Source organism: Enoplosus armatus, chromosome 11 (assembly GCF_043641665.1).
Source record: "Enoplosus armatus isolate fEnoArm2 chromosome 11, fEnoArm2.hap1, whole genome shotgun sequence".
NCBI lineage: Eukaryota > Metazoa > Chordata > Actinopteri > Centrarchiformes > Enoplosidae > Enoplosus > Enoplosus armatus.
Window position 1 is genome coordinate 15,411,731 of NC_092190.1, and position 22,384 is coordinate 15,434,114.

At 40.8% G+C, this 22,384-nt stretch overlaps 1 protein-coding gene across 1 annotated transcript; it reads left to right on the forward strand.

Moving 5' to 3' along the window:
- Positions 1 to 288: 288 nt before the first annotated feature.
- Positions 289 to 22,173, forward strand: bard1 (BRCA1 associated RING domain 1). The gene is made up of 11 exons (XM_070914900.1): positions 289 to 380; positions 2,298 to 2,354; positions 3,108 to 3,256; positions 3,800 to 4,875; positions 5,533 to 5,613; positions 7,265 to 7,437; positions 12,400 to 12,526; positions 12,639 to 12,771; positions 14,617 to 14,709; positions 19,736 to 19,833; positions 21,685 to 22,173. Exons 1-11 carry the CDS (start codon positions 289 to 291, stop codon positions 22,030 to 22,032), a joined length of 2,427 nt encoding a protein of 808 aa, XP_070771001.1. The 3' UTR covers positions 22,033 to 22,173.
- The last annotated feature ends 211 nt before the right edge of the window (positions 22,174 to 22,384 follow it).

The window sequence follows — 22,384 nt, forward strand, 5'->3', positions numbered from 1 at the left end:
TCTTCTGCTGTTGAGCTCCGTGTTTGTGTTCAGAATTAAAGTTACATTCCGACATGTTCAATGTCGTATTTACATATTTTACACGAGTTTCAGAGCTAATTAAAATTCCTACCACGCTTGGGGGTGGGCCGATACTTACGTCATCACCGTGGTTATGGCAACCATCACGGTTTACTTCCGTAAATATTTGGCGGGATCTGCAAGTAGCCAGGAAGCAAATTCGGCTTGTTTTGCAACCCAGACTCATAGCAGAGCAGAGTGATAACAGAAGAGCCATTTCTTTTAAGAATGGATAATGATGTCCTGGGGCAGACACACGACTGGAAGAACACTAAGGAGGCGGTTGCGAACTTTAGACGTCTGTTACTTTGCTCCAAATGGTAAGTTAACGTTACAGTAGGAGTGAGCTACGTTACGTTAAGAAGTAACGTTAACGTCCCTTGTTGCGTAACGGCAACCGCTAACGAGAAAATAACTGTACAGTCAGTACCATTTACACGTTTGTTTGTTTAACTAAATTGGGTTTATTTTGAATCGCTAGACGACGTTGCGTCAGGTATGCGCAGCTAACGTTAGCTTACAAATGTTGAAGTTGTCAACGAAACATGATTGCTGAACAACAACAACTGAACAAGATTATCGATTATAACAGGCTAATCAATTCTTTTGGAGTTGTGTGTTAGCCTGCTAAATCATGTTAGCTTGCTCAATTGAAAACTGGCTTAACAGTTATCATTCAGAGTAGCTTTATAAGGTTATGAGTCATTTTACGTGGAAACGTAAGCAGTTTTGCAGAGAAGCAAAGACACTGGAAAATGCCAGATGTTTGCATAAACCTTGGATTGGGACCTTTGAAATCAAAGTTACAGAATCGATAGGTGAAAGATGCTTAAGGCTTTAAGCCAATCTCATGCTGCCTCTTGATCACTAACTTATCGATAACTTTCCAAGTTATTGCTCACTTCTCGACATTGTCTGCTGAGTTGTGATTGTATTCAAGCTAACTCAAATCAAGTCAATCGTTAGTAACGTTAGATTTATTGACAACCCATCCATATTTACGTGTGCCATAGTGGGATGATATTTATAAAACCGCCGTGCAGCAATAACACTGGAGCACATCACAGACAGCATTAAAAAACACAACGCAATATGGTAAACAGGATAATACATCATAGATAAATAGAACAATATGGTTCGGGCACAATAAAATACACAACACCTCAATACACATACCAGCTGGAGTAGCCTGAGGATGGACAAGCTGGCATGTTGTACAAAAGCTTAACAGAAACTGAGCAATCTGATTGTGGATGTAAACATTTCCCAGGTACAGTAAGATGTAAGTAGCTGATAAAGGGCATAGTGTAGAAAGTACAGCCCTAAGGATACTGCCCTACAAGAAGTTAGTGTGAATGATGATGCATGTGCGTGTATGTGTGTGTGATTTGAGGATGGTGGGTGGGTTGATTTAGTTCATGTGAGTGTTGGGAAATAGCAGGAGGATGTTAGACGTGACTGTGTGGAGAAATAGGCTGTTACACAGTCTGGATGCTAGGATGCTTCAATACCTCCAGCCAGATGGCAGGAGGGTGAAGAGTCGTTGAGAAGTGTGTGTGGGGGGGGGGGGGTCTCAACAAATGTTGGATGGATTATTGTGACTTTTGGTACTGACATTCATGGTCCCCAGAGGATGAATTCTAATAGCTTTGACCCCTTGCCTTTCATCTAGCGCCATCATCAGATCAAAATTTCAATTCGCCCAACACTTTGGTTTAAGACTAAATACTGCTACTGTTCAAACTAATAACATTCCCATCAGCTTTAGCTGTAGTAAATGTTCCATGCTAACACGCTAAACTAAGATGATGAACATAGGTAATGAAACATGATGTTTGCATTTAACCTAAAGAACCTCTGTGCCAAAGTACTGCCTCACAGAGCCGCATGTATAGCTGTAGACTCTTGTTTATTTCTATAGCCCAAAATCACAAATTTGCCTTAACACGTTCTACCCTAAGACCCTTGATTAGGTGAGGAAAAAACGTTATTACACTTATAAAATGTATATGCCAGTTACGAAAGGAAAGGTCAAGCATGTTCCACTGATACCAATTAGTTCCTTAACACACGCTAGGAAGTTGCCTTTGTACGGCTACTTTTCAATCTGGTTGTCCCTCCGCTTGTGGGTCTGGAGGGTAAACAACAGTGGGCTGAGCACACAGTCCTGGGGGCCACCAATGCTCAGTGTGGTGGAGGCACTCTTGACCACTTCTAAATGTTTTTTCTTTTTCCAGCTCAAATTTAATGGAGGAACCTGTGTGTCTAGGAATGTGTGAGCATATGCTGTGCAGGTAATGTAACCTTGGCTAAATGTAATTTACTCTGACATGCTCACTAACAATAGACCTGTCTCAAGGTGTAACTAATAATGTTAATTATGGTTCCATTCCATTTAATGTGTGCTACGGCCAGGATTCTGGCATTGTGCATGCTGGCTCATCGGCACACCTAAAGGGAATGGAGACATAATACACTTTTTTTGTATTTAACACCTACAGTATGCTTTTCCTGCATCTACAAATCAAAATGTCCACAGTGAGAAAGCTCTTTTGCTTATCCCTCTCAGACCTGAAGAGCAGGTTATGCATTTCAAATATTTCAGTAGTAATGACATTATAATTATAAGTATATGGGATCAACAGGTTAATATTCTGTCTGATTGTCAACCAATCAGTAATAGTAATCAATAATTGTTTTAGCACTAATGATAGCGTTTAGACCAAATCATGAGTGACAACTTTAGCAGCACTATTGTTAAAGGTATGTCATACATATGAGGGACCTGGAAAATAAAGTAATTTTACAGCTCACTTTTTCATAAATTTTGGAGTTAACATGCACTTCTTTAGTTATGGGACTTATTTCTTGTGCAGGTGAAATACTGCATATCCGGCATGGTTTCTTGGCAATGCATAGTTTACAGTGTTGAAAGTCTATTAATGGTATAAACTGTAGCCTCAATTTATTCCTTCTCTCCATGACTGAATGGTCTTAAAAGTTAAATCAATGAGCTCATTGTGTTTCTTTTTACTGAAATTGCCAAGGTCCTGTGCTGGCCCCCGGGCAGGAGATGGCTGCGTGGTGTGTCACAGTCCTGCGTGGGTGAAGGACATCCAAATCAACAGGCAGCTTAGCAGCATCATACAGCTCTTCTGCGGTTTGGAGTCCCTGCTCAGTCCCATACAACAACCAGGTAGATAGTAGCTGTTATAATGCAGCTTTAAAGCATAATTAACAAGTTATCTTCTTAGATCCAAGTGTCTTATTCATTATCTTTCTCCCCACGCTCATCTGCACACACCCCCTTTTATCAATTGTTGACTGAAACTTAAAACAGTTTTCTCCGCCAATCTCATCTCTAAATGACAGTTTTAGTGACTTGTTCTTGTGGTTTATTATCTTTATCGCCCATCCAGCATCCCGGTAATGACAGTAATTATGCAGTGCAATTAACCATGGTAGTATTTAGTTTGCGACTAGATCTCAGCTTTGACAGAAAACTACAGGGCAAATGCAGGTTAAATTTACACAAAAAAGTGTTTTAAGAAGTAGGTTCTTCTGTCAAATGTCAGGATGGAGGTGCATAATATTAAAGTTTGGTTTCATTGTTTTTCCATCTCAACAGGCAGTTTTTTTTTAAACAGCAATTCACAATTCAAATTTATAGTACATGCAGGAGGGGAATTTTGTTTTGTTGAACGTGTGTTTCTTTTGTTTTTTTCACACCTCATTGCAGACTCCTCTCTAGCCGAGATTCAAACACAACCTGAGAGCCCTGTCTTTAAACACAAGAAGAACTTCAAGATCTGGTTCAGCCCCCGCAGTCGCAAGGTACGCTGCATGGTGGAGAAGCCTTTAGAGGTCAGCGTACCAGAGAGCTGGTCTCCTGGAGAAACAGCTGCAGCACAGCCAGACGCCATTACCGCTCAACGCCAGGACCTGTCAGTTTTCAACTTCACCTCATCCTCCCAAGACTCTGGCTCTTCTTGTTCTCAAAGATGCGAAAATGAAAACAGAACCAGGAAGAAGAGATCACCTAAGAAAAATGCTGCCAGCAGGAAGGTGTCGGTGCAAGGAGCCACTCGGACCACACGAAAACAGACACAGCAGAAGACGAAGAAGAACAGGCTGGAGGCCATAAACCAGCAATGGGGTATCACCGAGGACATAGATGCTTTAAAGGAAAAGGAGCAGTCCTGTGCTGAAGGGGCAAGGAGGTCCAGCAAAAGGGTTTCCTTCTTAAGCCCTGCTGTCACATCTGACAAGCCTCAGCCTGAAGTGCCACAGGGGAGTACTAATGAACTCAGCCCTGGCAGGAGCATCATGAGGGAGAGTCTTTCAGGAGGCAGCGTCACAGCACTGAATGACCAAACCCAGCCTGGTCGAAGCATGTTGGACAGCGTCGTCCAGGGTGGCAAACTGTCTGCAAATGACCCCACCCCAACTGACAGTCCTGAAAAACAGGACAACGTATCTCCCCCGAAGCATTCCTTAAAAAGATCCAGAGTGGAGGACAAGGTCGCCACATTGGAGACCACGCCAAAAAGGCCCAAGGCTTCCCCAGGCAGGAAGAGAAAATCACAGATGTCTCCAGCTGTCCTTAACCCTCCGTCTTCGGCTAGCCCCAGGTGTGGTAAGAGCATCAAAAACTCAAGAGAAGAGCAAGGAGACAGCCCCTCTGTCCTAGCCACTGTTGGCAGAAAATCTCCGTGTACTCACGGTGCATCTGTTGGACGGCCCACCTCGGGGAGCCCTGCAGTTATGAAGAGGAACCACAAGGGAGAGACCCTGCTACATCTATCTGCCATAAAGGTTGAGACGTCTCTGAATAATTCACCTTATTTACTTCACTTCACTGTCTGCAGTAGAGTGACAACAATATAAGTTGTAATACAAAATGTATAGGTTCACTTAAATAAGCACTTAAAATTATTTACAGTATTTCTGCACAACATCCTAGATAAGTATTTATCTAGGTATTTAAATTGGTTAAATTCAACTTACTGTACATAAAATTACGTTATGTTGTCCCTCAAATTGCTGCTCCTTCTATATCTTTCATTATTTAACAAATGGCCAAACAAAAATTCTAAAGATAAATCAGTTAAACATGGCCTAATGTTCTTCACTATCTTTTAGTTTCTTTCAAAATGCCTCTAAGATCAATCTGCTGGTTTTAATGCCTTCTCTTCCTGTGGATTTTCCCCCCTCAGTTGAACATATTAGTCCTCAGATGATCAGACAGTTATGTTCTGGTCTGTTGAGAATAAACTGTCTTGCAGTAATCCTTGTAAACATAGCTGTAATCCCCCTCTGGATCCCAGACAAGGTAATCAATGGCCCTCTGTGGATCGTGATTGATAAACAGCGGGGCTTTGGTATAACGGGATCAGCTGCTGTGTTTGAAGGGTTGCGTTTACAGGTCTGCAATTCTGACCTCAGGTTTGATGTTCTCTCTGGGTCCTGCAGGGAGATGTAGAGGCTGTCAAGGAACTGCTGGACCAGGGGGCTGACCCTAACCTGAAGGATAATGCTGGGTGGACACCTCTGGTAAGACTAATACACCAAGTGATACATCTGAAATCTTTATTTGTTGTACGGAAGAACTCTGTTACAGAATGTTCCATCAACAAAACAGCAATTGTTAAATTACACTAGTCGGGCCATAATTTTTTCCTTTTGATGGAAGAGATTTGTGGTGTTTCTGGTCAATAACATCAGTCATTTTTTACTTTGTGGTTTGTCAGACTTTGCTGGCAAAACTTTTTCCACACAAAGGCTTGTTCACTGTAGCTTTTCTTCTCTGGCCAACTCCTGCAACATTATTCAACATTTACATCTTGCCATTTACTTTTCATTGTATTGTCTTCTCCAGTAAACCAACATGAACAGTCACTGTGCATTATGTTGGTGTTATGAATATGCATGCAAACTTAGTTTTCCTGTCTAAATAGCTCTTTTTATTACATTTGTCTGCATCTTGTTTCTGCCATGTGAGTGGTTGTTTGTGCTGCTTCTCTTTTCATTAAACATGTCTTGAACTGCAACCAGGTTTACAAAAAAAGAAAAAAAAATTAAACAATCTGTACTGTTTGTGTCATTGGAACATAGCCATAAAGACTTTAAGTTGACTTTAGATTATCTGGTGAAGTATGTCATGCCAGAAAACAAGGCTTCTAATCCTGAGTGAGTCAATTACTGTTCTGTCATTTTTATGCATGCTGGCTTTCTGCAAAATATGAAGGCCTGTGCTCTTTTAACAATTTAGCCTTAAGATGCCTGCGCATGACAAACTATAAAATCCTTCAACGCTGCCTGTGCCATCTTTTCCCTTTGAGAACGAGCGGGAGAGTTTTTGCTGCTATCTTATTGCAGCACTTCATGTGGCTACTTGCTGTCAAGATGCTCCACTTAAACTTAAGTTTTTCAATTTGAGTTTTGACAGTCTGCGGCTGGTCTTTCAAATTGTTACCAATAAGCTTAGAGCATGACATATTCATATTTGACAGACTTGTATGCATCTTAGAAGGCTGGGAGCTGTCTAACTTGACATGCTACAATCATCTAGACCTCCCTGATGTGTGTGGGTTTTTTTTTTTTTCAGTCCTGCACTTTCAGCACCATTTTACCTGGTGTGGTTTATTGCTCAGCTAATGTTAGGGCTACAAAGTTTTGAGATTTGTCTGTGCTCACAGTGTTTGACAATGCCCAATGTATTCAAAGGACCACAGCTATATTTAAATACATTCCCGAATGATAAGCTCTCACACTAAACTTTTACTTTGTCTAATTTTTATGAAGCTATATCCTCATTCATGTTCATTTCAGAAAATCCCTTCAGGATAATATTGAAGTGTTCTTTCTGGTATGACAAAACTAATGAAGTATGATTAAGCTGTAGTATCTGATTGGCAGTTATGAAGTTATCTGACTACCTCATGTATTCAAAATACCCTGAGGAAGAACCACACATTCTTTCTGAAACATTCCCATACAAAGATTCAAATTCATTTGAGCTCTGAGCACCTACCTCACCTGAAATAGTGTCAACTGGGAAAAAAAGATAAATATTTCAGTGATTGAAAATGGATGAGAATTTCGAATGCATACTGAGAATAAAGCTGTATTTTGAGGATAGCAGAGAAAAACCAGATCAAAGCAGTGCAGGGGGACTTCTGAGCTTTACTGCTTTTTGTCCCAGCACGAAGCGTGTAACCTGGGTCACCTGGCAGTTGCGGAGGCGTTGGTCTCGAGGGGAGCCCTGTTGAATACGCCTGGCTATGAAAATGACTCTCCGCTCCATGACGCCGTGAGGAACGGACACCCAGCCATCGTCAAACTGCTGCTGCAGCTTGGAGCCTCGCAAAACGTACTGTAAGTTGCTTCAAATGTTTTTTCATGCATGGTTTTACAGCTGAGATGTTGTCATAACATTGTAAGCTTTTTTAACGACAATTATTTACTGCATACAGTACTGCAGGTAGTGTGGCTTTTTATAAAGGGTTGCCTCATGTCAAATGAATCACATAGTGACCCACCACAAGATCAGGGCCAGACCTGTACATTTGATGTGGTCCAATTAGTGAAAAAGGGCTGGCAACAGACCAGTGATTAACTGCACTGATGGCGTGTTTTGCTTTGTACTGTTTTTTTGTGAAAATCTTCAAGTGCTGCCCAGAAAGTCTGAAAACATGATTTTCTAATAGATATGTTTGAAACAGAAACGGAACTTTTAACCTGGTACTTTGTCTTCTGGTCCCAGCCTCTAGACAAATGTCTGTTGGTTATAGATTAAGAGGCTATTAGTGTGTATGAAGGCTCCACAAGGTGTGTACTAACGTATCAGTTCCATCACAGACAAAAAACCTTGAATCCAATGCCATGGTCTTTGCCTTTGAGACGATTTGTGAAAGTTTAACTTGTTGGGATTGTGTCAGTGAGGTAGTTTGTGGCTTTTCATTAATTTGTGATGCTTTTGCTCCTCCATATATGTAAGTAAATGAAGTGGACAAAATGTTACAAACACCTTTCAGCTAAAGTAGAAGTCTCAATAGAAACTGAACATTTAAAGTAAGTTAATATTTATTGCACGGCTATTGTATTTCCTGGCATTACATCATGGAGGTGCTTCGGTTATTCTGGACCGGTGCTTATTTTCCACTTCTTCAATAGATCGCCCAGTGCCTGTTTCCCAGTCATTGTGCTAGGCATTCAGCCCTTTATTAAGAACAGGGTGTGCATTAGTGCAGTACGCAGGTGGATGGATGTAAGAAAATCGACTGACGCTGATAAGTTGTTGTCAATCAGTTGATGCTGTATCAGCGTTTCTGGCCTGTGGAGGCAGGGTAGATGTGTAGCATTATGTCTATAACGAGGGAGAGGATGCTGGTTAATCACTGTGATCAATAGAGTAGTTGATCAGGGTCAGGATATTGGTCAGTTAGCGCTCTCTTTGCGATCATTTTACACCAATCATCCTCTGTCTTCTCCCTTCTTCATTTCATTTTATTTGTCTCATTGCTTTGATGGGTCCCAATTGCCAGGTCTTACATTTTCTCATCTTTACCTTGTTACACATCTGCGAGGCAAAAATAAGAGGCAGTAACCGGGACTGTCTGTCAAGATGCTGCAAGATGAATGCAATCCTTGCCCCCCTCCTTTTCCACACACACATGGACAGACACAGGAGGCAACCTAAGACATCTGCCAATGCAATCCCTAATGGAATGATTGGCAGATAGCTCAGAGTTTAGAAATACACGTTTTGCAGATTTTCATTGTTCCTCTGTTTGTTTGTTTGTTTGTTTGTGTGTGTGTGTGTGTGTGTGTGTGTGTGTGTGTGTGTGTGTGTGTGTGTGTGTGTGTGTGTGTGTGTGTGTGTGTGTGTGTGTGTGTGTGTGTGTGTGTGTGTGTGTGTGTGTGTGTGTGTGTGTACATTAAGTGTGTATTTTTGCATTGTCTGAGCCCTGTCCTCTACATCAGTGACTGTAAGTCCACTTTCTATCCTCAACTATTTGACTTGCAGAGCAGGTTATTAGAAATACTGGAGGAAGTCAAATTCTTAAGTGAATACTAATGTGTTTTATACAGTCGACCATTCCCTGTTATCTCAAAAACAACAGGTTTAAGTATTTTCTGAGAAGCTACACAGCACGCACAGCAGGGTTCCTGACTATAAGTCTCAGTCCTGTAAGCATATCTACCAGTCCAGCACATTTGGACAGCCAAGATGAGGCCTGCAGGTAGCATATGTTATGTTGACAAACTTAAAGGGCTGTGTTGGTATTTTGTTTATTTTATACATTTAATACAAATGCTGTATACTTTATTGCTATTTTCCTTTTTTGTCACTGCTGAGTTCATGTCAGTTAAGTATGAAAATGAATTAGTGTTTATAAGGTGGGGAAAAACAAGACATATGTGAATTGGCCCAGTCCTAATGACTACCTTAAGCCAGAAGCACTGAGTCCATACGGACATTAATTAACACCTGTGTGTCGTTTGACTCTATATGCAGTATAATTATACCAATCCAGTGTATTGGATTGGCGTGCCAGTACAAATGTTAGCAATGAATGGTAACTTAATTTAACCAATTAGCCAATGCAGTTGTATTACTGAATACAGTATTTGTAATGATATTTAAAATACACATACACTTTGAACCAGACATTACATGAGATATTTTGTTTAATTTGATTAGCATGGCTTACGTTCAATAAGCTGAGACTATGTTTTCACCTTCCAATGGCTGGATCCCATTTTCTCATTTCTTCTAATCTTTGAAATCTACTTAATCAGTGTGGAAACCTTCTTGTCAAAAAAAGTGCACAATTCTGATTTCTGGCTCTTATCCACTGGACTACACTGATTTTTTTGCCAGCTCACATATTTTTAGGAGTGTCAAGTGTTGCAAGTCTTACTTTTGATTATTTGTGATTCAGGAAGTTTGGTGTCAGAGGGGAGGCATCTGCATAACAATAACAAAACAGTACACAGTACTTCTGCAGAGTCAAATGGGGGCGTTGGCTGAGTCATGTGCCGTATCATCAACTATAAACTGTAACACCCAGCTGATCCAAACCATAAAGACACACTGAGAGTGGATTGTTTAAAAAGGAAATGTAACTAATGAACCTTTTGATTAAAAATGCATTCAGGCCTCGCCCACTGCCTCATCAGTTGCTTGTCACGTGTTTCCATCATTAGACTTATGACTTCTTTTTAAGACATACTGCTGAGCCATGGCATAGTTCAAAAGCTCTGTCAGCTGTTGGGTGAGCATGGGCTTGGTTTGAATTTTTAATTGATCTCATAAATATCTATAGTACATTTGAGACATCAATGTAGATTTTCTCATAACTAAATACATGTAGATTAAGTTGAAAAAATGCATTTAAACTCTACAGAACAGGCACAGTAGCAGTTGTTGAAGGTATGTATCAACAATTGGGTGTTGTATTGTTGTTATGTGAATGATATATGAATGATGTTGGATGTGAAATAAATGTTTGAATCTCCTCCTCCCGGTTAGAATGAGAGTTGGTTACAGTGGTTATCCTCTAGAACCACCACCGCCTTCCTCCCACTTGTGTACTTGAGCAGAGGCTTGTGGGAGAGTGTTTGTTACATTACTTCCTGCAGAATTTTCCAGGCTTTATTATTTTTCGTCAGATATTCTTCTCACGTGCAGCTGCATGAACCAGCTTGTGTGCGCGCATATGTATAAGTGTCAGGGACATTTTATGTTTGTTTGTATTTGTGTGTGTATGGAGTTGGGGGGTATGAATCCAAATGAAATATTTTATGGACCAGTGGACCTATTAATTGTCCCCCAGGTGTTATCTTTGCTGACGCCTAATCTTTTAGAGACGACCTGCTGGGCTTGGTTCTTCTCTCTGTCTCCTCTCCTCCTCCTTGTGCTTTTCTTCACACTTTTCTCCTCTTCCTCTTTCCTCAAGGTGACCTCTGACGTGTTTCATGTGGCTTTCTCAAACTTAAAGATACTTTTAAACGTGCTTCTTCAGTGTACCTATTATAACCAGGGGGTGGTCGCAGCTTCATCTCTTTCAGTCTCTGTGCAAAATGCTGGTTTTGTGATGATGCTAAGCCTCCATTACAAATACTTTGTACAAAGAGGTTATTGTGTATTGCAGTTAAATAACTGTACTAAATCTGTGGAGGTAATGCGGTCTTCTCACCAGATAAATGAACGTAACTGCGAAAGCTTATGCGCTAAAAAGCCAGCACTTTTCAGTAATATTATGCGGCTAGTGTGTTGTATATGGACATGACCTGGGAATGAAGCAGAGCACACATTTCAGCTCACCCTCATATCAAACAATTATGCTCCAACAAGTGAATAACACACATGGGTGCACAGTTTCACAGAACAAGCAGGGTGTGACATCGCCAAATTGTTTTTCTCAGAGCTCTGGACCGGCAAATATTGATTTTTTTTTTTTGTGTGTGTGTGTTTCCTGCTTGGTCAGTGATTAAAAAAACAACCCAAATTTCCATGGATTGTGATGAAATGATATGACAGAATTATTGCCTCGTTTTGCTTTGGACTTATCACATAGTAACATCAACGCCGCGTTGGTGTCTGTGAAAGCTTGGTCACATAGGCAGTCAGTCAGGGTAGCAACAGGTTGGTTACAAAAATTAGTATGGTTACCTAGTTAGATGTAGGATTAAAATAGTGTAAGTCTCTTGCTAGTTGCTAAGAGACTGAACTGGAACAAGAGGATTGGAAAAGGAAACATTTATCAAGTAGTCACTGGCCAGAACAGTGTACTTTGGCAGATTATGATATTGTACAAGACAGGAATTTCTTCAAAAACATGGTCTTCTGCAAAGTACTAAAGGATCATTGTTTAAGAAACTACAGCAGACAGAGCCTTTGCTGTCACGACCTACCCAAGAAGTAAGACAGGCTGAATCAGTATCATCTTTTAAAATCTCTTCTAAAATATGCTTCATAAGTTCATTTTAATGTAGTTCAGTATTAAGTCTTTGTAAGATTGAAAAATGAGATTTCGATTGCTATGATTTTTGGTTGTTATGGTTCTCTGAAAACATTCAAGATATGTGCAACTACACAACATAATACCTTGCTGCACATTTTGACCTACCTTTAGCTTGTGTTGATGTGTTTATTGGTGAACAAATCCAAGTAAATAGTTTAGTTTAGTTTTTTGTCAGTATGCTGTCATGTTTTGCCTATCAGTTTTAACATGTCTGACTGTCCCTTTGGTCACCAGATGGTCTGCTTGCGTAAATACATGTAAGCATACTGCGAGACACTGATATATTTTTGAATGTTCTTCTTCACAGAAATCTGTATGGAAAGCGGCCTGCAGATTACGCAGTAAGTGTGGAGATGCTGGAGATTTTCCAGGAAGCCTCGGAAGGAACCCAATATGCTAATACATCTCTTAGCCCCTCGGCCAGTCTCTCTGTGGTACGTCTACAATTTTTTCTTATTTCCCTTGAAATTGTTAACCCTAGAGTACTAATATTCTTGCATTATAAGCCTAGACATTTCTAAGCCATCTTCTGATATCCTTTCTTAGGTGAGCGACTGTGTGAGGAGAGATGAAGTGTTGGTGTATCTGGCCAGCAAGCTTTCCCAGCCAGAACAGCATCAACTAGCCAAACTGGGAGAGCTACTGGGAGGGAAACTGGCTGGCACCTTTTCTGGCTCAGGTAGTGTTTGTGTGGTGCAGAAACACCTCCTCAGGGGGCTTAAACTTCCTGGATGTTTCTGGTGAAGCTTCTCAGAATTCTGGTCGCATATGATTATTCTTTTATGTTGTTGTTTGTCGACACATGGGCTCTCAACAACACTTCAAATTAACAGCAGCTACCAGCCAATTGCTGGTACACAGGGGCCATGGCTGGTATGTTTGTTCACTGCCAAACACTCTGATAAGCAATCAACCATCATTTGGATGCCCTGTTCAACTGAAAGATGTATTAGATGGATAAATAACAGCCTCAACCACCCAAAGGGCCTGTAGCTATGAGGTAGTCTCTTGACCTGGTCATGGTGTTCGTTATAAGGATAATATACAGTATATCACTTTCACCACCACAGACACGGTACTTTTGTTTGAATGTCCCTTTTCCTACAGCGCTAAGCTTTTATAAGCTTTACCTTACATCTACCTTACACAGACCCTTTTGTAATGTAAAAGCCAACAGTAGGCGCTTGAGCACTATCACTTATGAGGGTTCAACAGTAACTAACAAGTGCTTTTAGAGCTGTATACATCATTGTGATATAGCAGTTCCTTCACTGTTGCATGGTAATGGCTGGGAGAACACCAGAGAGCAAAAGTAATTGAAATCATTCCTCATAAAATGTTTGGAGGTGCTGTCAGGGTGATGAATAAGCCCTAATGAAAAACAGAAGTGTTTCACACAACTCTCCCTCCTCTGACTGGAGGGGCAAAAGTTGCAGCGAGAGGTTTTTACATTTTGAACTCAAGGCTACAAATCCACGGTCAATGCACAATGTAAGAATGTTTTGCCCTGGAGATATAATTATGTTCATTTTGTACTTGTCAACCACACACACTTGTTGAATGAAGGGGAAATAAGCTTGTATTTAAATTTTAATTAACCTATAATTATGCGCCCTTGTCTAAAGCATTTTGTGATGATTTTTTGGTGTTCACCCAGGAAAAGCAGGGGATAAAATATTAGTCCTCTTTTGCTGTTGGGTTATGGCAATATAAAATCAATATCATCAAGCAATACCTACTTTAAGTAGAATTGTGTTGTGTTATCCTCTTACAAAACATAACTCAGCACAAATGTTTTACAGGTGTATAGTTTTGTCTGATGTACTGTGTAACAGAGAACACAGTCCATTGAATTCAGCATATAGCGATATACTTCATATTGAAAGAGACAGACATTCATGTCCCCATCAGGAAGATTTTGTAATATCTTTGCTATCTTTTCTATCTTCAAGTCAAAAATTTGCGCTTTGGTTTCTGAACAAATATATATAATTAATATGCCTCCAGGCAGTTGGGGCTCCTTTACACTTTTGTGCATGTCTAGCCATGAGCCTTTGCTTTTGGTGCTGCCTCTACAGACAGTGTTCTCTACAGTCCATTGCTCCTGTTAGTAGCACCAGGGATGTGTTCTCCAGACTTCATTCAAAAGATTGTTCTTTGGCAATGTCTAAAATACACTATGTGAATTGTGGAATCAAGAATTAACATTATAATGTGGTCAAAATTGTTATCTTGTAGCACTTAACATAACAACAACAATAACATACATAGACACACCGCTACAGTCTGCCGCTCAGTCAGTCTGAGTCAGTCAGACACACTAGGAGAACAGCAGCAGGCAGCAGCTTTTTTTGTGTGTGTGTGTGTAGCATAACTCAAGTGTACCTTTTTTTTTTTTTTATTTGGCTTGTGTGTGTGTGTGTGTGTGTGTGTGTGTGTGTGTGTGTGTGTGTGTGTGTGTGTGTGTGTGTGTGTGTGTGTGTGTGTGTGTGTGTGTGTGTGTGTGTTTCTCTTCTTCCTCCAGTGAGCCATGTCATGGTGCCAGAAGGACACATGCCCACCACCTACTCCACCCTCCTGGGTCTTCTTGCTGGCTGCTGGGTTGTCAAATTCAGCTGTGAGTATGGAGTGAGCCGTCAGCTGGAGTAGTTCTCTGTAGATGCTATTTTTGGATGTCATATTAAACAATGTTGCTTTCGAAACCTGGTTAACGTCCTACTGCAGTGACACTGAAGCAAAATATCTTGAATGTTAAATGCATTTGTAGCCTAAGCTTGGCCTGGCTTTCTGTTTTTAAACTGTAATAGAAGGGTTCACCCCAAATTGTGGATTCTGTTAATGTATACTGTACTGTCTTTCATATCAATCAAAACACAAGTGAAGTGTATATTAACACACAATCACAGCAGGTAACAGTAGCTGGTAATAGCTTTCATTAAAGCAGACCCAACTAAAGAAGATCCATATTCTTCATGTAATGTAAATCCAAGGATGTTCAGCCAATAGTTTTACTACAGATCCAAAACTCAAATATTTGCCTTATTATCTCCTAGATTTGAGGGCTTCTGAAAGCGAGATAAGAGTTCACATGACAATGAATGACAATTGCAGTACAGCTATTTATTGTACTCAGCTCCTTTCATTCCTGTCATTAATTCAGTGTAGATGGCTTTAACACTCTTTTCCATCTCTGCAGCACAGGATAACACGAGGCAAATAATGAATACAATATTTGCAGACGTAATGATATTATGACTGTGGATAAAAAATCCTTTCCCACTTTAACCTTTTTAGCTTTCCATCAAGCGTTTTTCACACAGTCAGACTATCTCTAACTTTCTATTTCTGGCAGCAGAAACTGTTTTAAGTGCATTGGTTATTTATAATGGTTTGTTTATCATTAGACAAAAGTGCACAAATGTCAGTTATTAATTTTACTTTCCATACTCACTCTAGACTACTTAACATGCCCACTTGTTACATAAGGCTCAATTTCCATTGTCATTTATTGCCTTAAAGGAATAGTTCAACATTTTGGGTAATACGCTTATTTGCCTACTTGCCAGGAGTTACATGAGAAGATCAATGCCCTCATATCTGCCTGTTGAATATGAAACTACTGCCTGCAGCTAGTTAGCTTAGCATAGCATAGAGACTGGAAACGCGGGTAAACGGCTAACCTGGCTCTGTCCGCAAATTACAAAAGACGCTTGCTAGCACACCTCACTGATTAAAACGATATATCTTGTTTAGTCCGTACAAAAACCAAAGTGTAAAAATTACAATTTGCCATTTTGCGTGAACGGGAGCAGAGTCTCTGCTGGTTGCCTGGCAACTACTCCCAGGTAAGAAATAGTCTGGCACATCACCTTAGATTTAGATTGTTGATTTTGCATGTGAACAGCCCAGCTAATTAAGCAAGTTGATAACCATGTTAGATATAAAAGTTTTATAATACACAAAGTTATTTTGTTTGCGTGCTATCTGCAAGGTCACATTTTTATTCAGTTTACTCTTGGCAAAGTATAGGACAAGTGAAAAATCTAGGAGGTAAATATTGGACTCTTGGAACCACAGTGCAGAACAAATGGATTGTGCTGCACAAGCAGTTTGGAGTAATTTTATGGGTTTTGTGCTCCTCTCTGAATCCCAGAGAACATTTTACCTGCCATCTCTGTCTCAGAAAAGATTAAGATGGAGGTGTGTTATGCAGTTTGTTACTTCCAAACTTGAGGACATTTTTATTAATTGGGTAAACATGTATTGGCTGTCGTGTTAATTCCTCCCCAGTACCAAACTAGTCTGAGGCCTGTACACTCGGTCTTGAACTTCCTGTCCTCTGCAACCTTTCAGGTGAAATCAGGCTCTGCATTTGGAATAGGAACTTCTAAATGTTTATTTTCTGCAACACATGGGATGTCCTGGGAATCCTTAAAAAAAACATTTTGCATCCAGCATTTGTCAGGTGAATTGTTTGTGCCTGCTGCTGTGTGTGCGTACACCTGCTTACATGTTTGACAGCCAAATATAGCGGGCAGGTGCCTGGGATCTTGGAATCAGTCCGCCTCAAGGCTTCAATATCACTAGCGATGAAAAGATGGTTAACTTTCTTTTCCTGTTTGATTCATACCAAGATGAATACTTAGCAAAGGGTTTGCTATTCCCAGTCTCCCTGGCATCCTTGAACCAAATCAACAAGCAGATATTCAGAGGAAGCCAGCTTTAGGGGAAGTAAAAAGAGAGTTGCTGTCAAAGAGCTTTTCTGGCACCTTGGTGTGCCCTTGACTGGTGTGTGTGTGTGTGTGTGTGTGTGTGTGTGTGTGTGTGTGTGTGTGTGTGTGTGTGTGTGTGTGTGTGTGTGTGTGTGTGTGTGTGTGTGTGTGTGTGTGTGTGTGTGTGTGTGTGTGTGTGTGTGTGTGTGTGTGTGTGTGTGTGTGTGTGTGTAAAATGGCATGCACACTTGTCTCTGTCTCTCTGCCAGTAAGCCATTTCAAGTTTGAAGGTGTGTGGTTGTGTCACTGTATAAGATTTTGTGTGTTTGGACCATATGCAGCCCCTCCCCGTCTCTTTTCTCCACGCTGGCTGAGCACTTGACACAGCTTCTTTCCCTCATGACAATCACTGTGGCATCTTATCTGTCTCTGTCCTTGTTTTTGTGTGTGTGCACGCACAAGTGGCTGAGTTCTCAATGTCACCTGCCATTGCTGCCAACCAGGCCAAGCCCGAGCTTGCCTCTTCATTGGTCTTCTGTTTCATTGCAACACATTTTCCTTTGAAAAGCAGCTTCAGTGTTTTATTTGAAATCCATCATGAAAATCAAGTCTTAACTTTGGTTGCTTTTGTTGAGGATCAGATGATGGTTTCAATCCTTTTGTTCATCATGCGTCTGTCATTTAAAGAAATAGTTAAACATTTTGGGAAATACATTTACTTGCTTTATTTGCAAGAGTGAAATCAGACGATGGATATTAATCTCAGTGTCCAAGCTGTGCCTAGCTTAGCATAAAGACTGAAGGCAGGGGGAAACAAACTATCACATCTAAAGCTCACTAATTTACATGATGTATCTCATTTGTATAACCTGTACATGAACAAACATGTGCTTGCCATCTGCATCTGGCAACCCCGCGATATAGCTGGAGATGCTGCACAGAAGTGCTGCACTGATTGATGTTCTGTTTTTTTTTACATTTCTGTTCTTTTATGGGTTAAACAAACAAGGCACATTGTGTAAATAAGGTGTTGGCAGGCATATTTTATTCACTTTGGGCAGACTTCCCCCTGCCTCCAGTCTTTATTTCCAGTCTGTTAAACTAGGCTAACCAAGACCTGACTGCAGCTCTGCACTTAATGCACTGACACAAAGTGCGACATTGATCTTCTCATCTCACTCTTGGAAAGAAAGCAAAAAAAGTGTGTCCCAAAAGGTTGAATTGCTCCTTTAATATCATTCTTCCTCCCTTCCCTTACACTTTGTAATGGCTAATTTCCCTGCACTTTGGTTCTTGTCGCTGCTACTCCCACTGCTGACCCAGGCAGGGTGTGTGCACCCATGTGCTTCCTCCAGATACACATGGGTTCTAGCTGCTTCTTTTTTTTCCTGCCAGCGAGAGCAGGCAGAAAGCTGCCCCTTTGGACACATGGCCCTGCCGGAGGCATTGCTACTAGGGATTGAGCCCGGGACTCAACTGTGGGCCGGTGTTTTGCTGCTGTGCCATCTGCGCACACCTGAATACTTGTTTCATTATTTGTAGCATTAGAGCGGCTGGTTTTTAGGATACTGACTATTGATAAAGAATGAGCCACTGTACCCCGTGTCGTGCCAGTATCGGCATCAGTCCCCAGTGGTTGTCCTCATAATGAGATCACAGTCCCAGTTGGTCTTATGGTTAATCAAGGAAGGAAGTGGGTTCATCTGGCTCTTCACTCATTCTCTGACTCAGGAAGGAAGGGGGTTTGAGATGTTTTCTGCATTCAGTCTTTGTGAAAGTAATTAGCAACCATGCTAATGACTCCTCAGCACTAAGCGCCATCGTCCAGAGCGATTAACCCCAGTATCTCCCCTCCTCTCTGCCCAAGTCTCTGGCAGGGTCCCCGTAAATGAAAGCTGTAATTAAGGGGGATGAAGAAATGTAATTACACTCCACCCCATGTTCTGACGACTGTGTGTGTATGTGTGTAATTTGGTGTTTCACGACAGGGTGCTGTTTTGTGACAAGGTGTACACACACACACGTACACATTTACCCTAATCTGTTCATGTCACCATATCTTGCAGCTGGAAGCGACTGTGTGGAACGTTAAACTGCAACTGAAGGTGAAATGAATCACAATGTTGTGTGGGTGTGGCGCAATGTAGTTACTTTGCAGATGTATATTAGGTCTGTGGGACTGTTTGCATCTCTCTCGGATGGAAGTGTTGAGAGAAGTCTCTGCAAGTTGATAATAAATAATAAATAGTTATTCAGGCCAAGCCTTATGCTTAGGTATATTTGACATCCTTTATACTTTTTTTGACAGCTAACTGCAGTTAGTAAATCTAGTTTCAATATGTTTAGATGTGCAACTTTTAAATTGTGAGTTTGGATTTATTTAATATACCCCCAACATATGATACTCAGTAATAGAACACTTGCGGGGAACAGCATCACTGTGATCTGTGTCATGTTCAGAAGCATTTTTTATCTGTGACAGTGAGGGGTCATTAAAATGTGTGACTTTTTTTCCTTCCCATGTCTGCCTATACTTTTGTATAAAACTTTTCTGTCTTTCGGATCTTTTGTTCTAAGGATTTAGAACAAAAGATTATTTTCTAACTCATAAAATGCCGGGATATGGGCTGTCACAAAGTCACAATTTGACTCTGTAAAACCTCAAGAGACACAGTGAAAGAGATGATGCTCGAATTCTGCTTAAGCTTGAGATACTTAAAACGAGGGCTGCATCATTAACTCCATCATGCTGTGGGCATCTTTCTCTGTCAACAACTGCAGCTCTGCCAATACTTGAAATCTTCCAACTCATGATAAAACAGACATGAGCTTTGTCATCCTCCCTTCGCAATTGCCTTGTCACACTCTTTCAAGTCAACATAATTAGCTGTTGCTTTAATTTTTTCTCTCTCTCTCTCTCTTTGATGCCAGGGGTGGAGGCATGTCTGCAGGCAGGCAAGTGGATGCCCGAAACTGAGCACGAAGCAGGAGAAGGCCCCCAGCGCAGTCGCATCAACAGATGTAGTTTGGTAAATGAAAGGCATCCAAACAAACACATGAAATAGATGAGTATAGATTGTCTAGACATTCTGTCCTTGGGATAAATGTGTTTTTCCAGACAAAATAGAGTGCCATTAAAAGTACTCCCTTGGACTTTTTCATGTTTTATGTGTTGAAACTATGAATCACCTTGTAATGACACTTACTAAGTGAGAGAAACAAAATACTTCACATTTTTTAAATCACTACAAATTGATCTTAATTAAAGAATTATAGAAATGTAAAACACAAAATAATTGATAACATGAATAGCCACCTCTGTTCCCTATGTATGTGTTATGCCACACATACAGTATATGTTTAATCGTGCAGCCAGACACAAAAGTACCATATAGGGAAGGCAGGGTTTTTGACAATATCTAAGGCTAGGTTTGGTGCACATCAGCAGAAACACACCATTCACACCTCAGAGCCTGATGTTACCAGGATGATGTTATGGGGATGCTTCGTGGCAGCAGGCCCTGTAAGGTTTGTGAGTGTAGACAGCAAAGTGAGTGCAGCAAAATACTGCAAAATCCTGGAGGCAGACTTGCTGCAGTCTATAAGAGAACTGTGATTTGGGAGAGGATTTATTTTCCAGAAAGACTCCAAACAAAGCCAGACTTACACAGGACTGGCTTCAAAACAACAACAACAACAACAACATCATTAATGTCCTGCTGTGGCCAAGTCAGAGTCATGATCTCTGTCTAAACGACAATTTGTGGCAGGACTTTGCTGCTCATTCACCAGTCGCCATGAAAATTGACAGAGCCTGTGCCGTTTTACAAAGAAGAATGGAGACACTGCATTGTCTAGATGGCAAAGCTGATACAGACCTATTTACACACACTCAAGGATGTACTTGCTGCTTGGAGGGGGGTGAATACCTATGCTGTTTTTTATACCTAGTGTACCTAGGTCAGATAGAAATTTGATTACACTTTGAAATTAGTCTTTTTCTGTTGATTAATGTCAAACATTCTAATTGTATCCATTGTGATTCAATGTAGTAAAACAATGAAATAGTCCGAGGGTAGTTGATACTTCTTATGGGCATTATTTGTATACAGTATGTTGTGAGCGATTACCTTTTTATTCCTTGGAAGATATTAGCACTTTGAGAGGCTTAAGAATCAGACTAATACAGGGTTTGTTGAAGTGGTGACCCTGCACAGTCGACAGGATTATAAACACATTATTTAGTAGATTTAACATGTCCCCATTGTTGGTTTCATCAGTTTTCTTCCCCATTGGAGAAAAAAACCCCACGAACATCATCAATCGTAGTCATAAATTAAGGACATATACACATTCTCAAGCAAAAGTGAATCCAACCAAAGTGTAGTCAAAGAACATTCTTACTAGAAACTCTTCAGAGAGCCAGTTTATACCCAAAACAGTTGAGTTCATTGATGCTGTGAATAGAACAGTCTCCAGTGGCCTAATTCACTGCTGCTTTAAACAGCAATGCTAAGTGCTTTAGAGTTTGTCGGGAGAACGGAGCTGATAAAAATGTCTCCTGGCTCTGCCGCAAAAAGTAAATACAAAGCAGACACTTGGTAATATGAGAGCCTAGATTTATTGGCAAAGAAATGATTCAGTGTTTAACTTCATCATAAACAAAAGGAGAGACTTTAATCCTTCTGCCACTGTTCTCACAAGGAGTGAGGCTTTATCTTGGCGCTGGCTCTGAGTCACTAACATATTTTAATGGAAGAAGATAATAGATATATAACGGGACTTTTCTCTTCACGACTAGGGTTTTTGATGTACAAGAAAGAATTAGAAGTTCTCACTAAAGCTTAAATTTGTATTTTCTAATCATTCATCTGTTGTAGCTCCCACCGCTCTTCGATGGCTGCTTCTTCTTCCTCCTTGGTTCCTTTAAGGCGCCTTCCAAAGACAAGCTCACCAAGCTGCTCCGCGATGGTGGAGGTCAACTCCTGAGCCGGCAGCCCAAGCCCGACAGCGATGTGACACAAACCCTGAGTGCCGCCGCCTACCACGCACTGCCAGGCTCCGACCAGGCCCTCTGCACCCAGTACATCATCTTTGACCCCCAGGGCCCTCACAAGCCGGCACTGGTGAGGCGAGGTAAGGTGTGGTCGGCTCCCTCCACCTGGATCATCAACTGCATCACAGCCTTCCGCCTCCTCCCCGTGCCGGACCCTCAAACGCTGGTCTAAACCATTTTTCATATATTCAATAATAATTGACTAATAAGTGAGATGTCACTCGTCCGTGAGCATTGTGATAATGTTTTTTTTGTTTTTTGATATGCAGTGATTAAGCTAACACAAATCACATAAACAATAATAAAACAATAATGTGGCTCCTAAAATCTAAAATTAAAGTGGTAATCTGCACAGTTGGTTGTTTCTTTTTTGGGGGGGGAGGGGCAAAGACTGTGATAATGTCTCCTACATGTACTGTACAGTATATTGAATTTTTTTTGGGGGGGGGGTTCTCTAAAGTTGGATAGTTTTACCTCTTTCTTGCTTCTAACAATTACTCAAATGAAATGATCAAGCAATCTTT